A 25,122-nucleotide genomic window follows, 5' to 3' on the forward strand; every position below is an offset into this window, starting at 1 on the left:
GACGAGGTTCAGCGGTATACAGTTCGTTTCACTGCTGTACAGACGTTCTCTGTCGTTATCCGTTTCTCCAGTTTCTCTGAGATACGACTATACCAGCTTTACATCTTTTTGTTTGAACGTATTCTCATTTTGTTGATCATTAATTAACATTTATGTAATGTAGGTGTTGACAAGTGATTGAAAAAGAGACATTTTGAGTTTGAATTTAAAGTATTGGTCTCGAGAAGTCGAATGGGTCAAAGTTCAATTATATTTTCTTCTAGACTGGGAATCATCACTTTTTGGCGTCACTATACGCTATACGCCTTTTTTTTTAGAGTGGCTCAGGATGCAAATATAGCCTTCATCCATCTATCTATCTATCTATCCATCTATATATGAACCCCGTTACCCCGATTACTGTTGGTTCCGCTTCCCTTAGATTGGTTATTTTCGACTGTCAGTCCTGCCCAAGTCTCACGGACAGGCAATCACGTTGCGTTTTGTTGGTTTGCTACCTTGTTGATGGAGACTAGGGGAGGAGCGGTTTCCAGTACTGTAATGGATCCCTTTAGCAATACTTGGGTTGAGGAGAGAGTTACCGAACCGGGACAGGGCCAAAATAAGAAACTGGAACAGGAGAAATTATCCGGGGTGGTGAAGAGTGTGCACAGGAAACTCCGCAAGAAATACAGAGAAGGTAATGAAGGGGAGTTTAAAATGGGGACTCGGTTTTGATTGAATGCAGGCCTCATTTAAGTAATTGCAGGGTGTGTTTTGTTGTTAGCCTACCGGTTCTGCATTAACAGGATTGCACTTCCAAGGAAAGGATATGTTGGCGATCTCTAAAGAGCAAAGGGAATGAGCACCTCTAGTACCTTTTACTGTCACTTGCTCTGTTCCAGACCATTGGGCACAGTCAGTGGTGTTGTTACTTCATGAAAATCCCATACAGAAAACGAGAAACAAAAACATTCTTTTGTGTGTTTGCAAACCCCTAATCAATGTAATTGAAATGTACGGTAATTCGTTTAAAAAAAAAAAAAAAAAAAACCCTGCATACGATTAACAGCAATGATTGCAATATACATGATTCTGATCTATTTTAATAATTTACACTGGATTCCCTGATCAAATGCTTATAATCAAACCAGCTTGATCTGAGAATACGTGAAGTGCAAGCAGCCCCCTTGAATGATTGAACCGCTTAATTATTTGTTGCGGCTTGTCATTTTCAGAAACATACCGGTGGTACTGGTTTTCTTCTGTGATGTGAAAACCAATTGAGAGTTGAATCATCTTGCAACAGTATGTGCGAGGTCCAACTTAGTTTAATTAAAGTGGGAGAGACGCATTGTTGAAGTGGACAGACAGACCACGAGAACTTGCATTACCATTTTGAGAGGTTCAGATTTTCACATCTCTTTTCAAAATTATGTAGACTGAAAAAAAAAACATCCAACCTTCTAAGAGGGTTTCTGACCAGAATATCAAAATGCTGCTGCTCCAGTCCAATCTAACACAGGGAAATGTGTGTTTACCAGTTAATTTGCCATGAAGGTGGAGGTTCTGGATATAACCAAAATATCTAAATTGGTGTATTTCAATGTGTTGCAGTAACATAATATAAATGTGCCCTCTGACATGTATTGAAGTAATTGTGGTCAGACAGAAAGTGCTACAATATTGGTAGTCTACAAAAAATGTTGTAACATAAGTACAAAACTAAAGAGGTAAACAAATCCACAAGCAGTAATAATTTGGTATGGAACATTAAGAACGAGGCTAACTAGGCCTACCTGGTATTATTGAAGTTGAGAAACATTTCCTCCTTCTGTTTATTTTTACATCATTATCACAAGTTCCATGAGTGGAAATGATTCATGATCTCATGAAACAATCAGCCAAAACTCAACCTACTATATACAGCAAGACCTTAAAATCTAACCTATAAGCTTGCATGAACCGGCAGCTTCCAAAGAAAAGTAACTTTTAACAAGATTGATGCCTTTGTAATGTCCCACCCTAAGTTAAAAAAAATAAAAATACAGAACAATATTTAGAAACCTGCGTTTTTCACTCAAAGTACACAAACTGGTTCAAACACTGCACTGGAGAAATGATCAGTGAATCTGGCCATGTGCACACCACTTTGTGTTAATGAACACTGCATAATTTTACATCCCTGCATACACAAATTAATAGAAATACTTTAAAACCGTACAATGCCCAAGTGTAATTCAGGAGACTTAAACAGCCTGTAGATGTTGTTATTGCATATAACTGTCAGGCTATATAATTAGAATATATAGTAACATACTGTATGTCATCAATCTACAGTAGGTTGATCAGATACTGTTCTGTCTGAAGGGTTAACACAGTGTTGCTTTCAAAACTTTAAAAACAAGATAAGTACTGAAATTTTATTGGACAAAGACATATATTTTATAAAAGGAAAATCTGAAAATGGGGAAAAGTTTGGTTGTGTAAACAGCTTTCTGGTAAATCATGTGGCTATTTGTTGACAACCTTCTTCGGAACATTCTACAGAAGATCTTCCAACAGAATAGAAATATGTCCTGTCACATGATTGCAATGGGTCGACTTGCTGTTTTATCTTGCCCCTTGTCCATTGCAAGTGTTGTTATAACAAGCTGTGAGTGCTAACACATTAACACCATAATAAAATCAAAATGCCATCTTAAGTTAAATGGGTTTAGAGTGAGCCTGTTTGAGCCATTTTAATCAGTAGGGCGTGGGGCTACAGTTTTGCAAAGGACAGAGCAATCAGTTGAGTCTTTGCATTTGATATTCCAGTACGTGTTTTGTAATTGGGATGTATTGATAGTTTGCCATTTATTCGGTCGAGAATAGCTGATAACTAGGGTCCTGCGAAATTCACTGGATAATTAAAATGATAGAACTAACCTGCAGTTCAGTCCTAAATCTCCACATGTCCGTGTAGCCACTCCAGCTAAACTGATTGAAAGAATAAGTAAGCAATCGACACATTAAGTTCTGGTTAATTAGAAAATACCCCCTAATTACGAGGGACAATTAGTGCCATTCTAGAAATGTATGTATTTAAAGAAAAAGCTTACCTCGAAACTTGCTGCGTGCTGGTCTGTTCAACCCATTAAGTACCAAATTAATTTACATTCAACCTCGGTTAACTCAACTGGTGGATAACTCGACACCTTCGCTTAATTCGACAGACAGTCTTGGTCCCGGATTTTATCCATATAAAATATGTGCATCGTGCCTTCATTTTTTGCCACACTTTACTCGTAACTCGACATTTATTATCAGTACCGAAGGGATAAAAACTATTAGAAAGACTAATGGATAACTCGACACTGTTGTTTCACGTGACTGAACTCTGCATGACACTCTTGTTTCACGTGACTGATTTCTGACTGCAAACGGATCATTCATTCATTCATTCGCAGCTACCAAGTGCAGCGTGTTAGTGTCAGTTCATAATGAGTGAGAAGCGAAAAATTAATTCTCGTTCAATTGGCTTTAAAGCTCAGGTTATTTGGGATAACAAGTTTGTCAGCAGAACTTTCAAAGTGCGTGTTTTTGCAATGCGAAACATTAATGCTTGATTTCTGCGTGAAACTAAATTTATTATTGTTTTTGTTTAGGGAGTTCATTCTGTAGAATGTACATTTGTTAACTTTTGCTGTTTAAGCTGTCAAATTAGACGGTACAAACCAATGACTAAAAATGTTAACAGTTTGTGTACAGTTTGTGGTTGGATTGTTTTAGTAAAAATAACGCAGGAATTATTTTAATAATTCTTATTTGAATCGAACTATACGAGTTGTACCGAGTTTGTAGAGTACTGTATACTGAAATTATAAAACGGATTGTTAGAAGGCTGCATGCCGATTGGTCCATCAATGTTCCAAGCCGTTACAATATCCAGCTCAATGTCATGATTAGGAACTACTTAGAACAAAAGCAAATCACTACATCTGTGCTAACCACGTATCACTGCGCCCCCAAAATCAAAGAAAACACCTGTCAAAATACATGCTGTCATGGAAGCTACTAAAGACATCGATGTGTCTTTTCATATCTTGCAGATTAATTTGCACTACGAATCAGTTTGTTGGTTTAAACAAGATGTTGTTTTGGTATTTTATTTGTAGTACATACCAGTCATTTTCAGTCTGATCCAGTTGACCAGTATTTTGACAGTATTTACATTACTATACGTGATGTCTAATACCACAAAACAAACAAATTGGGCAGTTGGCTTTCAGAACAAAAAAATAAATAAATGCAATTTGACTTTAAATTACTTCTTAATAATCTTCATCCCAGCAAAGCACCATAAAGTTTAGACTCTTGTGCTGTTTGGAATGTGCTAGAGCAACGGGAGTGAATTTGCCTAGCAACGTTACCTAGACTATGCAAAGTTTTTTGAGTTATTTAAAGTCAGAAGAATGAACTGAAACCCATCTAAGCAAGGTTTTTTATAGTTATGTAAAGTCTTTATTTAAATAAATAAATAAATAAATTGCATTTACTAAAACTAAGTATTTTAAACTTTAGTGACAAACTATTTTCTGTTGTGGAAGGTTATACCTCAAAATTTTAATAAATCTTTATAGACTATACAGGTTTCTCCTTTTTTATGAAATATTATTATTTTTATTATTATTATTTTATTAAAGCAATAAGGCTCGATTCCATCTTGTTCCTAACAACGCACCAAGAAGTGAAAGTATCCGGCACAACCCATGCCCCCTTGTGCGTTATTGCTTAATTGATTCATTCACTGCAATTCGTTTTCATAAGGAGGACAATTAACTAAAAATGAACTTGTAATGCTGTGAATGTGTGAGTTCTGTTACTTATATGCATGTTAATGCCATGGCCCGTGCACCTGTGGTTAACTCGACACCTTGGATAAGTCAACACTAAATGGCATCCCCCTGGGGTGTCTCGTTAACTGAGGTTGGTTGTATTTGAAAAAAATCAATACACAAGCTGTATTTACGTAGTTTATTACATTCTAAATCAACATTTCTTCATGGAAAATGAAATCCTGCGTTTTGGATACAGACTGCCGCGTCCTGTTTTGAGGAAAGTCAAGTTAGACGTGCTCGTAATTAAACCAGTAAAAAAACCACCGAATATGTAGTACGCTTTAGATTAAATCTTAAAAGAATATGTTAATCTCAGACGCTTAATCTTGAGCAGCTGCTTCTGGTTTCTGTTGTAACTGTATAGATTACATGGCTATTCTGAATCAATGTGCAGTGGTTCATTAAACGATAATTGTTGTGAAGAAAGGAAATTGTTTTAACATGTTGGTCATGCATCCTCTATGCTCCCTTACCTGGTTTCTTTTTGTTTGTAAAAAGAGGGATGAAAAAATCTGTTTCTGACTGTTCCTCTTGCACAAAACGAGGCTAGCACAATGTGATAAGCCAGTCAAGTGCTTATTGTAGGAGGGATTTACTCTGTTCTGCACATATTAAATAGCTTGTCCAGTATTGTGTGTAATATTGAAGAAGTTAACAATCTGCAGAGTTCTCCTTCTGTCCTTTAACCCTTAAGGTCTATTTTATACGTCAAATGTTTGACCGTCACTCTGGGCAATTTCTAGTCTCTCTAATTGTGGGATTGTCGGGTGACCCAAGGGAGAGTGACTGCCAGAGAGGATTGTTGCTCAAGTGTAGCTGTTCTCATGGCTGCTGTAGAAATCTCCCAGCAGTTGCAAGGCTGAAGTATGGATAGTAAAACACTAGTTAAGAATGGAAATCGACAGTTAGGCTGTCTGTGGAGTTATATAGTAAAACTGTGTGGTAAAGGAAACATTCTTAAAGATTTTGTTTTTAAATCAAGAAACTGCCAACCTGTTTTCTATACATGTCCATTATGCTGTGCATGCATTTAGATTTTTAGCAAATGTTTTTCAAAGCATTTCGTTGTATAAGGTAAACAACAGTTCAAGCAGACTTTTTAACCCTATTGACAATAAAAACCTATTTAAACCTATTGTCCTTCAGATGAGGCGTAAAGCTGAGGTCTTGTTGTAAGTGACTTTGCAGCAGTTGTTGATGCATAGTTCAACCCCTAGTCGCTTTGGATAAGAGCGTCTGCTAAATGACAACTAAATAATAATAATAACAAACTTTAACATGGCACAGTTTAATTTACTTAGCTGCAAATCTCATATACAACATAGAAATTGAAATTTTAATAAAATAAGAAAATAGCTGTCTTTTTTTATTAATTATTTGCATTGAATTCCACAAAAATGCTGCAAATCTGAATTTCAGATGAAATGTGTTTTTGGAAAGGTCACAGCTTATCTTCTAAAAATTGTTCTGAACATTTTTTTCGTTAAGATTAAACATAAACCATAAATAAATGGCAGGTACTGAGAAATTACCTTTTAAATTAACTACAACTGCACTGCCAGTTTTATTGTACTTGCAAGAGACATTACAGCGGCCTTTTATTAGTATCTGAAGAAAGTGTGTCCATGCGTTTCTCTAGTCAAGGATTATGAGCAAACGATGAGAAGACAAACATTTTGACAAATGACCACACTGATGGAGGTTTGTTTACTTGACTTGAAATAGTGCGTCAGTGATTTCACTTAAGTAAAGGCATGGATTAGACACTGAGTGACACTTTGAATGGCTGATTGCCATTCTAAAGTGAATTAAGTGCCTGTTTCTTCTAGTTATTCGTCATTGCACCTACCATAGGTAGCAGTAAGTGTGCAGTCTTGTTTTCTGTCTAGAGCTGAATCGGTCAGCCTTTGTTCTTTATCCAGCCCATAATGCAGTAAAATTGAATATAAAAATGAAATTGTGCTGTTCTGTTCTGTTATTCCCGCCTTTCCTCAATCTAGCTTATTTTTCACTTCCATTGATTATACAGATCTCAAATGTACAGTTTTTAAACACATTTTATAGCTTATATATACAGTGGCTTGCAAAAGTATTCAGACCCCTGACCAATTCTCTCGTATTACTGAATTACAAATGGTACATTGAAATTTCATTCTGTTCGATATTTTATTTTAAAACACTGAAACTCAAAATCAATTATTGTAAGGTGACATTGGTTTTATGTTGGGAAATATTTTTAAGAAATAAAAAACTGAAATATCTTGCTTGCATAAGTATTCAACCCCCACACATTAATATTTGGTAGAGCCACCTTTCGCTGCAATAACAGCTTTAAGTATTTTGGGGTAAGTATGTACCAGCTTTGCACACAATGTCAGAGTGATTTTGGCCCATTCTTCTTGGCAGATTTGCGCCAGGTTGTTCAGATTGGTTGGACGACTCTTGTGGACCGCAATTTTCAAATAGTGCCACAGATTCTCAATGGGATTGAGATCAGGACTTTGACTGGGCCACTGTAGGACATTCACCTTTTTGTTCTTGAGCCACTCCAATGTTGCTTTGGCCTTGTGCTTGGGATCATTGTCCTGCTGAAAGGTGAATTTCCTCCCAAGCTTCAGTTTTTTAGCGGACTGAAGCAGATTCTCTTGCAGTATTTTCCTGTATTTTGCTCCATCCATTCTTCCTTCAATTGTAACAAGATGCCCAGTCCCTGCTGATGAGAAGCATCACCACAGCATGATGCTGCCACCACCATACTTCACTGTAGGGGTGGTGTGTCTTGAGGCATGGGCAGTGTTAGGTTTGCGCCACACATAGCGCTTTGAGTTTTGGCCAAAAAGCTCTATCTTGGTCTCATCTGACCACAAAACCTTTTCCCACATCGCAGCTGGGTCACTCTCATGCTTTCTGGCAAACTCCAGACGTGCTTTCAGATGGTACTTTTTGAGTAACGGCTTCTTTCTTACCACCCTCCCATACAGGCCAGTGTTATGCAGAGCGCTTGATATGGTTGACTGGTGCACCATTACTCCACTCCCAGCCACTGAACTCTGTAGCTCCTTCAAAGTGATTGTTGGCCTCTCTGTGACTTTTCTCACAAGTCTCCTTCTTGTTTGAGTGCTGAGTTTTGAGGGATGGCTTTTTCTTGGCAGTGCCTGGGTGGTGTGATGCAGCTTCTACTTCCTGATTATTGATCCAACTGTGTTCACTGGGATATCCAAACACTTGGATATTATTTTGCACCCTTTCCCTAATCTATGCATTTGTATTACTTTATCTCTAACTTCTGTAGAATGCTCTTTGGTCTTCATTTTCCTCAGATTCACAGCCTTACCAATGATCCTTCAACAGTGGGGTTTTTATCCAGAAAATGTGACAGCAACTTTAATGGTTCACAGGTGGAGGCCAATGGTAAGGTAATTGTGTCCTCGTTAGGGCAATTTCTTTCATTGGTGCAAACTGGGAGCTTCCATAGCACAGGGGTTGAGTACTTATGCAAGCAAGATATTTTAGTTTTTAATTTTTTTAAAAGATATTTCCCAACATAAAACCATTGTCACCTTACAAAAATTGATTGAGTTTCAGTGTTTAAAAATAAAATATCAAACAGAACGAAATTTCAGTGCACCATTTGTAATTCAGTAATATGAGAGAATTGGTCAGGGGTCTGAATACTTTTGCAAGCCACTGTGTGTGTGTGTAAATAAATAATATGGTACTATAGTCCATTAGCTTAAAGTTTTCAGTTTACTTTCCTTGCCTTCCAGGAAGTTGGTCATTTCACAGCAGCAGTGTCTTGTGTAAAGGAGAAGAGTTAGCCAGGCCAGAAAATATGTAATTGAGAGATAAAGCAAGGTATTAAATGTGTGATGTGTTATTGTATAGATCTCCTTTGGGAGGTCTAGCGCTTTCAGGAAGTAACCCTGGAATGCACTTTTTTTTTTTTTTTTTAGCAAAAATGAAAGATGCCTTTGCTGCAGGAGGACATGCTGTGGATTTTTTAAATTTTTTTTTTAACTTGGACTGTCATAGAGTAGAAAACATTTGGCAAAGAGCCGTTGTCACAAAAAAAAAAAAAAAAAACACTTAGGCAACACCCGCTGCTCGTCTGCTAACGGATGCCATTTTGGAGTTGAATATAATACCAGGGCAAGGCTGGAGGTTGAACAGAAGTGATTTACAAAATACCCCTTTAGTCACAGTGCTAGAATTTCAAGAGATTACATTCTGTACTGCACAGAGAGTCTTTGGACATCGCTCCATATTGTTTGAAAACAAAGTCAAATCCTTTCCCTAATCTAGACTGATTAACCTGAATTGAGTCTCCTTAGTTACAGTTTCACTCCCTGTTGATCTCTTTTTCCTTTTTCTTAGATCATTCTTTGCTGTCTCTTTTCTTGATGGCCTTCTGTTCTGGCACTTGCTCAGCTTGCTTTCCTTCACTCTATTCTCTGGGCTAATTTTAATTTAATTCAGATTAACGGAATAAAGGAATAATCAATTATCTTCGTCCTGGAAGATAATTGGAATAAAGATCTTATCAGGACTACAGACTGACAAATAATGTACAGAACTGTTATATTCTGGCGTGAAACACTTCTGTTCCTCTCTGCTGCTAAGAGTTTGTGTCTGACCCTAAAGCAATTACATTTTACACTGCAGTAGTCTTTGAATTTGAGTGAAAACAACAGCTTGCCATTAGTTTCTTCTTAAAAGCAGCCTTTGGGCTTGTACTGCTGTTTTGCTAGATGTACAGCTATGTCCAGGCATTACAGGTGAAGTTTAGGCAGTTACTTGCATATATGGTTTATTATATACTGGTGTTTTATGTCGACCAGCTGGTCCCCCTTAGCCACTTTTTTCTGATGAAAAAAAGAAGACTAACATCATAGCAAAATTGGGTCATTCGTTGTTGTTCCCCTCTTGGAGGTAAATGGGGTCAAAGATCATTGAAAGGAGAATTTTTGCATGCTTCAGGCATGTTCTCACCATGTGATACACAGCTTGACCTGCACATGGACCTACCCTGGAACCCTTTTCCCCAGTCTACACTCTCAACGCAGCGGACCAGCTAAGCTGTCCAACTCTTGGTATACACAAGTATATCTTTTTGGTGTAAAACACTGAAGCCATTTAATTAGTTACAGTAATGAGCCTAGTATAATTTAAGACTCCCTGCACACCTCAGATAACTTACATTGAAGGCTCACAGGAAAATGGCTGCAATGGCTCAGACTGATGTACATGCAATGCAATTGCATTATTTCCAGGGAGGGTTGTTAAGTATTAAGTGTGCTCCTTGTTTACTATGATGTAGTCAATATATTAAAGGCGAAGGGAACAAGACATTGTCTGTTCTGTATGTTGGTGAAAATATGGAACCTGTTTTTAGTAATCCTATTGTCTAACGTCATATTGCCATTTTTAGTTGCAAAAAAATAAATGCAAGCTGTTTATTTTATGTTTGGAACAAACTTTAGATTGAAACACATAACATCTCTTGCTGTCGTAGGTTATGTAAAGGGGATGTACACACTATGGTTTGTAATGCTTTTCTTTTCTGCAGATATTCATTTATAACTTGTTTTTAATTTGCTGTTTGCGCTTTAATTGTTGTTTTTCACTCATCTTTTTAAACAAATATTCAGCAGCTAGACTACACCTGGAATACTGCTGGAGTACCCCTTCTCCCGTCAATAAAATTCAGGTCTTTGAATAATATATTTATTTATTATACAAAACACACACTGCTAGTTACAGAAATAAACCCAACCAGTATGTTGATTTTCTATACACATCTTGATAATATATTCTTTTTGGATGTACACTGCACAACACAGACAACATTCAATTCTGTATTTTTGTATCAAGCAGTAGTATATATCCACAGTACTCCCTTGCTACACTGCAGAACTGGTTATAAAGTGATATAGTATTGGCTCCCATTTTTACCCCACATCCAGAATTTTGTGTAAATTTTATTACCGATGGCGTACGCATTGTAAGCGAACACAGTTATGTGTTTCACAACTATAGCGCTCAATTACAGCGTTATATCTTAAGTTACCTTTACAATGCTCTAATTTTTAGTGAGGTAATTTGAAGATTAACAGACATTTGCAACCAAAATGTACAGTAGTTCAGTGAAACAAAAATAGACCAGTATTCAGATAACTCTGCCATTTTATTATTATTTTATTATTAAAACACGATGACATCATGTAATCTAGTGCCGCAGATAGGAAATGGCTCACAAGGCCGCCAAACCATGACTGAAAAAATGAAAATGATAAATGGTTACTACAACAACTGCAGTGACACGTTGCAACCTACCCCCCAAAATAGGAAAAGGGTGAATGAAAAGTAAGCAGCTGAGACACTGGCCTGCCCGCCTCTCCCGCCTGCCACGCACCCTTGCATGAATTAAATACAAACCGCTCTGCACTCAGGTGAGGGAAAAAAAAACCCTACTCACTGGTAGGAGAAAGCCTTAAGGAATCCATGGCTGAAGGTAGCGCTTCTAAAGACGGCCGTCTCCCTGTTTGGCCTTGCCGCGTGTGACTGAGAGGCCAAACATAAAAGAAGCGACATGAATGCAAGCCACAGTTTTTTCTGGTGCTTTTGGTATGATGTGTTGATTAGTGAGAGGATTCTCTTTCCAGAAATACAACCAGATTTTCCATTCTGGGGTTTAAAAGAAACACATGTCGTGGCAAATATGCCTGGAAGAAAGGTTTCTTCTAATCTCTCTTGACATCTGTGACTGGGTATACCCTGCCCCTTTATTTTGTATTATTATTATTGTCTAAATGTACTGTGTTGTGTTTTTGATCAAGGTTTTGTTATTATTGTTTTACAGCATGGATGGGGTTAATTTCCCATGCAACTAAACTCGTGCATAATTGTGGCCATCTCCAAATGAATCAAGTAATTATCAATTGGGAGATGGCCACATATATAAAAGCAAAGCAGCCGCTCCTAGAGGGTTGATGAGAGTTTTGGAGAAAGGAGACGTAGAGACAATACGATAAATAACTGAAAACAATTGCTACTCGTGCTGGTCTAAAGCTAGTACTTGTGTACTTGTTGTCTCTGTTTATTTTAGCCACTGTGCCATTTTGTTTGTGTACCACTCTTTTGTTTATGTTATACCTTGCCTGTGTGTCAACTTTCTGATCTGTGACATCACCACGCGATCATCCTGTCACACAAAGTATTAAATGCCAGCAAAGGACATTGGTAGCTAGTCACTGAAGCCCCTTCAGCTGTGTAAAACTCCAAGGTGGATAATCAAATATTTTCTTTGCACGCCTATACACACACAGTAGAGTATACAGTTGGAGATCTAAATCTGAATCACATCCACTCTAAACAGTATTTCTATGTAGCAAGAATTCATTTTTTATATAATACATAATAGTGCCTTGTCTGTGGCAAAGGGCTTTGTTTTCCTACCCAGTTTGCTTTTAAGGCAGTATGATGTTTGTGTTATCATTTGGCCCCTGGGGATATTCTCATTATTGCACATCATTGAATCTAGTACTGCAGTAGACAAAGGAAAACACTACAAATGTAAGAAGTGGATTTGTAACATTTATGAGTCGAGAAAATGTGGTTTCTGATATAATACAAAAACAAGAACATAGGCTGCAGTGTTAAGTGGGTGTATGTAGAAGGACAGAAATCAACAGAGTGCTTATATTAACCGGATGTTAAACGTACGGTCATGTAGAAAAAATAGTTGACAGCAAGGAGGAATGGAAATGCTGCTTATATATATATTCCTAAGGAAGAGCTCAACTGGGACACTGGAGTAACATCAATGGGATATTCTGGAGATGTGCCTGGAGTCACAAGGGTTTGCTCCATGCTTGTAGTGTTTTAATGAGTTATACACTGTATGATAATGCTTGATGGACAACCATTAATATTAGTTACTGTATTGTGTATATAATACTGGTATGACCAACCTGGGAAGATATATTAACTTGCATTATGAATTCATCAGTTATGACATAACTGATGAATTCTGAAGTTTTTTTTTTTTAATTCAATGTGTTCATTGCTCTGTGTTGCTGCAGCGTACATCAGGACCTCACTATAAATGAGACTGAATAGAAAAGCCCTCAAATAAAATGTTTAAATGGGGAAGGCTCATCCTTGTTTTAATTTGAGATGTTGGGGCATATACCATTGCAATTGAATTCCAATTGAAATGGTAGTTAATCCACATACCTGTAATTCATTAAGCTTAAAACCTTTTTATTATTAAATTATGTACATGTATTTGTTTGCTGTATGGTTCAGAAGCATTACATTAGCCAATATAATAATAGTCACAGTTGCGTTTTACTTTATCTTATCAATGAGCAATAAAATATGCTGTTGACTGCACTTTGTCTGGATTTAATTGGAAAACGTGGTCTACATGTTGCCCTTTTAAAGCAAAAGGGAATATGATGGTGTTTGCTTAATTTACTATTTAGATAACATTTGTAGAAGGTTTGATCTTTGGCTATGGTTTAGATTCTGCTTCAATTTATTGCTGCTTATTGAACTTTTAAATCCACAAACCAATACTGCTGTGTATGTGTGGGTTTGTTTTTTTTGTTTTAGTTTTAGTTTTATCTGAAGTTAATGGAAGTGGGATTGAAGAAAAGAGATGCACGGTTTAGCACAGCCAGAAATGGTCGGGTTTGTACTGCAGGTAGTGGTGTTGGGAATCTCTTCAGTTGATATTGACAGGACTTGTTTGTGTAGCTGGAGATGCGATCTGACATGTTGCTGTCTTCAGTCTCCATTGCAGAGGAGAGCACAGGTCATGCTGTCTGGCTTCACTTGCATTTTTACATTTGTCTTTCTTTACTGCTTTTTTTTTTCTAGTGGGCGACTTTGATAAGATCTGGCGTGAACACTGCGAGGATGAAGAGACACTCAGTGAATATGCAGTTGCCATGAAGAACCTAGCAGACAACCACTGGGCGAAGAAATGCGAGGGCGAGGGACGCATTGAATGGTGTCGTAGGTGAGCATAAACGGAACACGTGATAGAAACCAAAATGGGATTGATGTAATCTTGTATTACAGCTGTGACAGTTCAATCTTTTGAGCATTCAAAAAAATACGCAAAGTTGCTCTTGAATTTCAGAGACCTATTGTATTTCAAGCTAGTTCTTTTGGCTAGACTCCAGTCCTCTCTTAGTTTTGCTGCCAAGTGACAGAGCAGAATGCCTCTAAGACTCTTGATTTGCTGCATTGCTCTTGCTAACATATTGAAATTGCATCGAAGAGTAAATATGTGGCTTAGTTTGGAATCTGTGGTTCCTGTGGCTCTCTGTTGTTTATATTCACTGTGCATAAAATTATGGCTTTTAAGTGCATTTTCATAATCACTAATTTTCCAAAGACCGGGGAAACTAAACAGACAACTAGCGCTGTATTTGTTTTTTTGTATCTAGGTTAAAGTACAGAGAAAAAAAAAATGTGATTGTTATTCCCTTAATTATTTTCTAGGGAAATATCTACAGTTCCAGTTTTTGTTCATACAATGTAATGTAGTTTTGTGTTGTAGAAGTTCAACATGTGTTCTGTTTTATTCATCTTTACCAGTAGCTTGTATAATCTAATTTTCATAAATTAGATTATGGGTATGGTACTTCTCAGTTACCTTTGCGTGGTTTGAAAGCCCTGGGTCTTCCATTACTGATCTGATTATTTTAAAGGGGTTCTACAGTTTAGATCGCCTAAGAGACATGGGAAAATTGGTTTGGATACTGGTTAGCTGGAGGAATCTTGCTGTATGAAACTGGTTTACAAAACAAATACCATTATATACCAAACTTCATTCTTCAGTTGAACATGCTAGATTGTGTTATAAACATGATGGCATCAGGTCTTTGTCCTATCATCTGAAATTATCAGAATAGGGTCAAAAGTCCTGGGTTTCCCCTGTGACGTCTGTGATGCATTGACAGGAGACTCTTCTTCCTGGGATACGTGTCCCACCTCCTGTCTTATTCCAGAGGGCTCTGGGAGTAGTAAAATAAAATAAAAAATACTTGCTAGAAACAAACTAATTACTCACCTGTAATAGTACTGTTAAAGAAGAAGATGTCTCTTGACATATGTGGTGGATTTATGAACGGAAATACAGGCACCCCCTATATCTAAAAAATAATACTAATAATAATGTTACAACCAAGTTCCATGACAGTTGGACAAATGATTCTCCAGATATAGGTACAAATGTAAATGTAACATACAGATGGATGGATGTATATGGACACCCCAGTGTACCTCCAGAATCTGTTCTTTTAAATAACTTAAACTAAATAGTGTTAATACCAAGTTTCATGACAATTGGAGAAGCCCTTCTCCAGATATACAGTATGCAAAACTGTAAGTCCACCATACAGATCTACAGACATCTCCCTGTATCCCAAAATCTGATATTCTCAATCGCTTCAGCTAAATAATGTGACGACCAAGGATATGCGATTCTCCAGATATGTAGAAATATGTGAAGTGTGACAGATGTACGTACGACCACCTGCTCTAATTGTATATCCTCTTTGCTGGGATTTCATCTCCGGTGGGGGATAACAAATGGAAAACATTTAGAACGCTTCATTTTTATTTTCTGGAGAAATATATACACCCACCCCTCGTTATGTCACCCTTCGCTATACTGCAGATTCGGATATATCGCGGTCCTGGAGTTGGCTCTGAGTCACAGGGCAGTGAAGTCAGCTCCCTAGCAACAAGCCTCCTGTCTTGGGAATGGATTCTTTCAATGCACTGGGTTTGTGCATTTGAGAAAGCAGTGGAAGACTGAAGTAATTAATTGGAGACTTAAGTTGATGAGAAGCAATTACCCTCCGCAGTACGAATTAAAACAGTGTGCTGCTTTTTATACGGAAAATGAGAAAAAGTGTAACGATTTAAAATGAGGGAGTGGTTGTATAGTATTTGTTTATTAGCCTGTTTGTTTTTCTATGGGTGTCTCGCTATATCGAGACCCCTCCCATGCATTCCTATTGGACAGACTAGACATCTGTCACATAGAATACAAATGTGTTGTTGGCTTTGTTTTACAATGTATAGAATAGTAGGACCTTGAAAATATTTTTGTTTCTTTGGTGAATCTCCACAAAACTTCGCTTTATGCATATGTAAAGACCGTGTTCTTGTCACGGATTTGCCTTACAGAACAATTTAGTGAACAAAATGTTTTGTATCATAAAAACAAACCAACAAAAAAAAGCCATAGCCTAAAATTACGTCACATGTTCAAGTTGTGTGAATGCAGGACCTTTTTTGTGTCATTTTTAAAAGCCAGCAAAAGTGCACATTTTTCATTTAAATGCTGGATATGTGGACTGCACGTATGCGCTGGTTTATTTATCCTTATTAATAAACCTATTTTTATGCAACTTGCATAATCGGAAAGAAACTGTCTCGGTGCTGCTCAATGCACCACCTGCAAGCCACCCAGGCAGTGTCTTTCTTCTGGATGTCTTTGTAGTCATTCAATTTGCAATCATATAATAATGGATACTGCTGCAGCTCATAATTTAACTTTTCGTCATCCATGATTAACTTGTTTTGAGGTGTGTGTTTGACATGTGTCAAGGGTGTTAACCTTGCATCTGATTGGTCAGTTTCATACCAGCTGAACGATGGGAAAAAAAAATAGAAACAGGTTCTATTTTAGCGATGCAAAATTCCCAGAGATGCAGCAATTCTTCTGGAGCAATTCCCAGAGATGTAGGGCACTTGTGGGTAGCTTTGCTTTGACTCTTCTGTCCAGTTCGTCCCATACAGGTTCTATGGGATTGAGGTCTGGAGTCTGGGCAGGCCAGGTCATTAGATTGAGTTGCCCTTCACTTTCCATCTTCGCCAGATAGTTCTTGCACAACTTTGAGGTGTGTTTCGGGTCATTATCTTGCTGAAGAATGAAGGACTGCCCAACTAGAAGTAATCCTGATGGAATGACATGCCTCTGAAGTATGCTATGATAGTCATGCTGGTTGAGCTTGCCATGGACTTGGTAAAGATCACCAATTCTGTCACCAGCAAAGCAACCCCAGACCATGAGACTGCCTCCTCCATGTTTGACAGTGGGAACCACACTTGCAGAACTCATGCACTCACCCTCTCCACGTCTTACATATACTCGGTGGTTGGACCCAAATATTTCAAATTTTGACTCATCAGTCCATAAGACCGACTTCCACTCATCAAACGTCCAGTTTCTGTGTTTTTTGGCCCAGGCAAGTTTCTTCCTCTTATTCTGCACTCACAATGGTTCCTTTGCAGCAATTCTTCCAGTTAGGTCAGCTTCACGCAACCTCCTCTGAACAGTTGATGTTGAAACTTCTGTACTTCTAGTAGCATTTAGCTGAGCTTGTATTTCAGGGGCAGTTAATCACCGGTTTCGCAGACTTGTGACTCGAATGAACTTGTTCTCTGATTCTGAGGTCACCCTTGGCCTGCCTGACCTTGTTCGGTCCTCATGAGTGCCAGTTTCTTCAAATCTATTGATGGTCTTGGCCACAGCAGTTACAGACACTTGCAAAGTTCTTGCGATTTGTCTTAAAGATTGACCTTCATTTCTTAAAGTAATTACAGACTGTCTGTTTTCTTTGCTTTGCTGAGCGGATTTTGCCATTTTCTGCTCCCTTACACTCAGGAATGACAAACTTGTGCCTATGCTATATTTATAGTAATCATGGACCCTCACCTGTTAACAATAATTGGTGACAAAAGGTTAATTGGGTAACATGCTAGTTAACTCAGAGAACATCTAACAAAGACACTTTTATACTTAGGCCAGTGTTCTAACACATTTGTAGGGTCGCAAAATAAAGTGCAGAGATGTCAGAGACAATCAATCACCACCAATTATTGCATCAAAGGTTTATTGCAGTGGTCATCAAACAACAGAGCGCTCCGGAGAATAACGGTCACTTTATCAGTAACCAGTGTATTCTGCCGGGGTAAAGCACGTACAGGGGTTATATATGTTTCACATAAAATTCCTTGCTCCTATCAGGATTTGGCATGCAGCACACAGTTCCTTTGTCCTTACCCCCTAAACCTGTCCCCTCACTCAGTTTAACCAATGGATAGCAACTGTAGGGCTTGATTGCCCCCTCCATTGTGTTTGCTATGTTCATCTCAGACTAGCTTTTATGATCTAGCAAGCATTTCATGGTTGAGCACACATTCCAATTCTCCTTCTACCCTCTTTATGGCCCCGGACATCTGACCCAACCTAATGGTATACTGGAACATTCTGCCCTTCCCCCGTCCTTTCACAAATTCTTCACTAAACATTGCAAAACCGCACCCAATGATTGTTGGTTGATCCTGTTATCCTGTTTGGTTCCTTCAGCCCCCCCTTATGGTCCATGACCATAGGTCAGATAGACCATAGAACCTGATCTTCGGATCCCCGCCAGAGGTTACTAGCACTTGTCGGGGACCTAATGTCTTAAATGCTCAAATCATTTTGGTAGATGGGTGCAGGTCTCAGGGGTTGATTTTGTAGATGTCTGCGCTCTCGTCGTATGGTGCGCATGTTCCTCCACATTCTCCGGAATAGGATGAGTATAATAATCAGGCACACAAATGAGCCTAAGGATGCAGTCCTACCCGAGATGTTCCACCACCCAAACCAGTCAGGTCCACCTTTACCGAACTCCCAATCTTTACCAGATGTCTGGGACAGACTTATTTTAGCCAAATCAGTAGCCATATTAGCATGTACCTCAGCTAACACCGCTACATGTTGAATTTCCGTTAGAGCACAACACTCAGTACTAAACATACTACCATTACCCACCCATCCCACATTATTAAGGGTATAGACATGGTTTCCCTCTGGCATCCCCAACGCTTGCACCCGACGCAACACCTGGCGTTGAATCGGTGTCCCTGAAGGGATCATAATTTGGTAAGTAACATTGAATATCTGTCTGGCGTCTCGATTTGGGCGGGTGAGTACAGCGTCCCATATGTCAGCCGCCCGTTCAATCCCGAGACCCCCTATTTTAGCCCTCAAAGATGATCTGTGTGAGATAGGGAGCCTATTACTTAATAAATCAGTTATGTCACGATTAACGTGTGCCACGATGAGGGTCCCCATTCTATAACACCTTTCTTCATGCTGTGTAATATTCACATCTGTCATTACAGCCATAATTAAGTCCTTAAGAGATTTCATACATGGGGTAGGCTTTGTATGATTCCATTCTCAGGACGGTTGCCTCCTCCTCCCTGGCACTGAGGCTCCTGATATCTCATGGTGTATATCGTCATGTTAGCAGAGGTAGGAGGAAAGGGAAAGGTGTCATTGCGGGCTGTAAAGACATCATTACAGTTTTGGTCAAGGGGATAAGGTCGTTCTGCCCCTAGGTATGGAGGCACGACCTGTTTTTCCTCCTGGTTGCATGCGTTGTCCCCGGGGATTGATCTAATGAGCCAAGACAAAACACTTTATGGTTATACATTCGACACAAAACATTTCATGGTTATGCCTTTATTCCAGAGGATCCATATCCTCTCGCTCATCTGTCTGTTGAGGGGAGGCCTGAGACCTCCTTGACCTGTGGGTAGAAAATGTGTTCACATATAAGCTGAGCTACCCGATCGCTGGCTCTTATTTCAAAAGGCTCGGCCCCAGTATTTTGGACCAGGATACCTACATTTCCGGTATAGTCGGCATCCACTACGCCGGCCCCTGTGCATACGCCATGCTTAACTGCTAAGCCGGAACAAGGGGCAAACCTGGCATAGCACCCAGGTGGTACTTTTATTTGTATATCTGTCAAAAGGAGGCTTTGACTTCCTGGAGGCACCAGGTAGTCATACGCACTGTATAAATGAAGGCCAGCTGCCATCGGCAAAGCCCTAGTGGGCAAGTACCCCGCAGGGGTCAATTTGGCCACTTGGAGGACATCCGCTTCTGCGGTTAGACACGCCACCTTTTGTGGGGATGGCTCGTGTGTCAGTCGTTTTTGGTAGAGCTTTGTCTGGGTTTTGTGTACCCACTGCCCCTGGTTTTGTTTTTGGATGCATACACAATGTATAGTTTGTGTTTTCACTGTGATTTGGAGATGAAAATCCCTAGCTGGACTGGGTGTGCCTAGTGCAGGGGCCTCACCGATCTTTTGTTTCAGGTCGTTGAACCCCTGCTCTGCTTCCTCAGTCCACTCAATAGCTTCATATTTCTCGGGTGTGTCTTTTAGTAGTGAGTACATGGGTCCTGCTGCTATAGCATAGTCCTCTATGTATTCCCTGACGTAATTAATGGTACCCAAAAACTGTCTAACAGTTTGAGGCTTGGGTATCAAGGTGAGGGCCAGTTTCCTATCTGGGCTCATAGTCTTGCTGTTATAGCTGAGAATATGTCCCAGGTACGTTACCTCTTGTTGTAAGAGCTGAGCCTTCTTTGGGTTGACCTTGAACCCTTGGACTTTTAGGAGCAGCAAGGTGGCCCGCAGCAGTTCCTTCACTTCTGTAAGAGAGGTACTACACAACAAGAAGTCATCCACATATTGCAAAATAGTGCCATGCGGGTTGTCTTTCAAGGGTCTCAGAGCCTTGGCAAGACATTGGTGGAACACTACTGGGGTACTACTATGATACCCCTGTGGCATGCGGGTCCAGGTGTATTGGACCCCTTGCACCGTGAAAGCAAACTTCCATTGATCTGCAGGCCTTACAGGTAGGCTCCAGAATCCGTTGCTTATATCAAGGACTGAGAACCAGCTGGCCTCAGCTGGTACTTCAGTCAGTATAGTGTGGGGGTTAGCTACTATCTCTATCCATCTTGGGCAGGGCTTGGTTCAAGCATTGGTAGTCGATTGTAAGCCTCCATTTGCCCTCTCCCTTAGGGACTGGCCAAATTAGGCTGTTGGTGGGGAAGTTACACTCGACTACAATCCCTTGCATTAGTAAATCAGTAATAATGCCCTTTACTGCTGTCACTGCTTCAGGCTTGACAGGGTACTGCTGTTGTGGAAGATGGGCATCTCCTTCAGTTGTGATAAACACGCCCACTGCCTTACCGCAGCCATTGCTGTGCAGAGCCCACACTTCCGGGTACTGCTCAGTCAAGTCCTGGAGTGTTAGAGGGAAGGATGAGACGTACAGTACATCTAACTCTAAAATGTTTTTCTCTTGCATTTTAGCATGATACATTTAAACTAACGCGGATTGTGAGCCAATTACAAATTCCACGGGTTCTGTTCTAAATGCTATTTACGCACCTCCATTGACTCCTTCGATTACTACAAACTCTTTTTTTACCGGGATTGGCAGATTCCAGCCCCAGTATCAACTAACATTTTACATGGGTGGCCTTTTACCTCCCCCCTTTGCTCCGACCGAGACCACCGCACGTCACTTCCCTATCTGTGCCTGCAGCCGTGCAACATTCTTACATATTCATTATACTCTCCTTGCGGTTCTTCTGCCGTTTCAGACTTTCCTGTAGCCACTGCCACTTTCCAACAAATCATCTTTAGGTATAAATACGGCCACAATTAAAGCATTGCTTAAAATCGTATTCATTCTAAAACTTGGTGTGATTTTGCAGCTGTGAGCTGTGCCTTCAGCATCTACTATTAACACTTCTCTGCTGCTGGACAACTGCCCAGGCACCTTATCTGCATATTGCCTGCTCTCTGGCAACACACCCAGAATCTTATCTTACCCTGCTTCTTTGAGCTAAACTTCTAGCTTCCAGTCCTATTGCATCGCTGTTGCGATCCATTTTTTATTTTAATCCACTCTCTTATATCAACTCCTGAACTAAAGCTTTCTGTTCTCAAACTGTGACAGATTCTGTCCCTTTTCACAGTCTGAGTTGCACTCGACTATTTCGTGAACATAGTTTACATGTTCCCACTCATACTTATACTTATACTTATGTAAAGGTCACATAGTGTTAAACACCTGCCTTTTCTAAAATGTTTGTTTATCTTTTGCTTAAACAAAACCAATCTAACCCAAGCAATTTATTAATAAAATTATCATTCTAAACTGACTTCTTACCAATATAATTTTCCAATATGACAAGTTACTCTACTTGGTGGATTTTATTAATGGTTTGTTTTCCTTTGCACCTTAAATTTACACATTGTTGGTGCGCTCATGGACTTTAACTAGGGTTTTATGCCAATACCTTCATCCGCCCCACTTCGTGACGGTTTATGTAACAGGTTTTTCCTATTAACATGTTGTCCTAACTCACAAATAGGTCAACATGTAATAGCCAACAGACAAACATATATTAGATACATATGTAACACCCAGTTCAGAGACTCCACATTATGCTCAACTGTTGCTACTTAAAATATGACTATAGTCTTACGTGTATGGTATAATCTTCACAACCATACAGCTTGCTAGCATGGGCGGTCACAAACACAATACACCATAAACACAATACAACTGTCCTTTACAACACACACACGAGTATTTATCACGAAAATATTTTTAATGTTCTCGTCTAGATCCCTTATTTTGTTTCAGGTTTAGTCCCTGACTTATACTATCATTGCGTTATACATGATTTATTAATATCTCAGTTGCCACATTAATCTAATTATCATCACCTATCCTGTTAGAAGCTCCATAAAAAATCAATTTTGACCAACATACACAAAACATCTCGTATATGTGCAAATAAAACCAGTTAATACTAGTAACTTTGGTGCTTCATTAAACTAAGTGTTCTCCATTCAAGAAAACTCTATCTCCCTGTTTAGTTCAATACAAATTAAACAATCATCAATATGCAGACTCTTGAAAATAAAACGTTGATTTAATTCTGGTTTTTAGAAACCAAATATTATTCTACCTGCCATTCTCTGGCTTTCCACTCTAAATAACCCCAATCTATTTCGTCCTTTTCTTCTCCCCTTGATTTTACATCAAGATCGGGTTCTGCATGCTTACTCTCAGCCAACGCCCTTTTGGCACTGTATCAAATCCTTTGTTCCTTTTTGAAACCACTCAGTCTGCTTGTGGTCTGGGCTGTCTGGTTGCCAACCTTTTTTTAGTGCTTTCTTCCTGCTGTCTGCCCATTTTTCAGTCAAGTACTCTCGCACTCTTGGCTGAGGCTTTGAGCTTGCCATCTTAATTACTGACTTTTACCGTGGTTACTATCCACACTGAGCTATATTGTCTGCATACGCTTCTTGGATATACTCTACTGTGCAGGTCACCAACTACTAATGTAGTGGGGGCCACCACCCCGCTACTAGAAGGTTTTTTCCTCACAGCCTAACTTTGCATATACTGTACAGGTCACCGACTACTAATGTAATGGGGACGCCACCCCGTTACTAGAATGCTACCAACTACTAATGTAGTGGGGGCCACCACCCTGCTACTAGAAGGTTTTTACCTCGCAGCCTAACTATGCATATACTCTACAGGTCACCAACTACTATTGTAGTGGGGGCCACCACCCTGCTACTAGAAGGTTTTTACCTGACAGCCTAACTATGCAGTGACGGCGCCATCAGACACACACTCACCTGCCTAGTTACAACCAGATGAACACACTCAATGCCTTTTTACTCCTTACACCTATGCAACTTCACACCCCACAGGATTCCAGTACACCCGCTACGCACTCAAACGGTATCGCTTACCCCAGACATCTAATCACGAGTCTGCACACCAACAGAAGCGCAACGAACATCCTGGAATCCTGCCGACAACGCCAATTTGTAGGGTCGCAAAATAAAGTGCAGAGATGTCAGAGACAATCAATCGCCACCGCTTGTTGCATCAAAGGTTTATTGCAGTGGTCATCAAACAACAGAGCGCTCCGGAGAATAACGGTCATTTTATCAGTAACCAGTGTATTCTGCCGGGGTAAAAAACGTACAGGGGTTATATATGTTTCACACAAAATTCCTTGCTCCTATCAGGATTTGGCATGCAGCACACAGTTCCTTTGTCCTTACCCCCTAAACCTGTCCCCTCTCTCAGTTTAACCAATAGATAGCAACTGTAGGGCTTGATTGCCCCCTCCATTGCGTTTGTTATGTTCATCTTAGACTAGCTTTTATGATCTAGCAAGCATTTCATGGTTGAGCAGACATTCCAGTTCTCCTTCTACCCTCTTTATGGCCCCGGACATCTGACCCAACCTAATGGTATACTGGAACATTCTGCCCCCCCCCCCCCCCCCCCACCCCCGCCTCCTTTCACAAATTACTCACTAAACATTGCAAAACCGCACCCAATGATTGTTAGTTGATCCTGTTATCCTGTTTGGTTCCTTCACTGTGTTATACACATTTCAGACTTTTAACTGACTTGAGCTTCAGACTGAAATCCTCTTGCTTTGGTGTGACCATTTCATTGAAATTCACAAGATTTACATTTTCATTAAAAAATTAAATTCTTGAATGCAATTCAGTTATGATTATCAGCTTATATAAGTACACATATCATATAATGAAATATTAAGTGTTTATAGACAAGTTTATACAGTTAAAAGCATAGATAATCATGAAAAACCTGGTTTCAAGCAGGTGTACTCAAACTTTTGACTGGTACTGTACCTTCAAATTGTCTTTTGCCAAAATGAAAGAGCCAGCATATCTCAGAATACAGATACGCAAACTGCAAAATTTTAGACAGTTACATGCAATGTAATTATCTCTTGTTTCTGCTGTGTATATTTTATAAGTGGTACAGATTTAGTTTCTCACTGTCAGTAAAACCAATGGGAAGTTATGTGCCAAAAAAATAAGCGCTGACCCAGCAAGTCTTATTCTGAAGTGTAATTTAGTCATTTATTTTCTTTAAAAGGCTGTAGTCTAAATGGTGAAATAGCACTTTCTGTCTTCTCAGCAGAGTGCTTGATAACCTCAGAGCTACTGTCTGTTTTTCAGAGTTCTGTTATTCTGTACCAGTTCTGTTGACTGACTCTTTCTAAGTGATTGGGGGTATCATGTGTTAAAATACCTTGTTCAAGGTGCTGAAAAGAGAGAAAGCAATTAATCAAACCGGTGCTGGAGAACAAGCTTCATCACAGACACAGCGGAAGATTGATGACCGGTTTAGTTTGCTGCCATACTTTTTAGCCGTTTACTGAACTACAGATCTTTCTGATTATTCACAGTATTAAAGTGAACACCTGTACTAGTTAAATTGCATTTTGTGAACATTATGAAATATAACAGACTTGTAAAAGTGAATTTTTTTCTGATGATGTACATCTTTTCCAGTTATA

The 25,122-nt window shown here is 39.3% G+C and overlaps 1 protein-coding gene across 1 annotated transcript in view; it reads left to right on the forward strand.

Annotated features, from left to right (window-relative positions):
* Nucleotides 1-496: 496 nt before the first annotated feature.
* Nucleotides 497-25,122, forward strand: part of bmt2 (base methyltransferase of 25S rRNA 2 homolog) — a 55,204-nt gene continuing 30,578 nt past the window's right edge. Inside the window, exons 1-2 of the mRNA XM_041257964.1 lie at nt 497-679; nt 13,743-13,884. Of these exons, the coding sequence (XP_041113898.1) occupies nt 505-679; nt 13,743-13,884 (317 nt within the window). The 5' untranslated portion in view covers nt 497-504. The remainder of the gene's footprint in view (nt 680-13,742; nt 13,885-25,122) is intronic.

This window comes from Polyodon spathula, chromosome 8 (genome assembly GCF_017654505.1).
Source record: "Polyodon spathula isolate WHYD16114869_AA chromosome 8, ASM1765450v1, whole genome shotgun sequence".
Lineage (NCBI taxonomy): Eukaryota > Metazoa > Chordata > Actinopteri > Acipenseriformes > Polyodontidae > Polyodon > Polyodon spathula.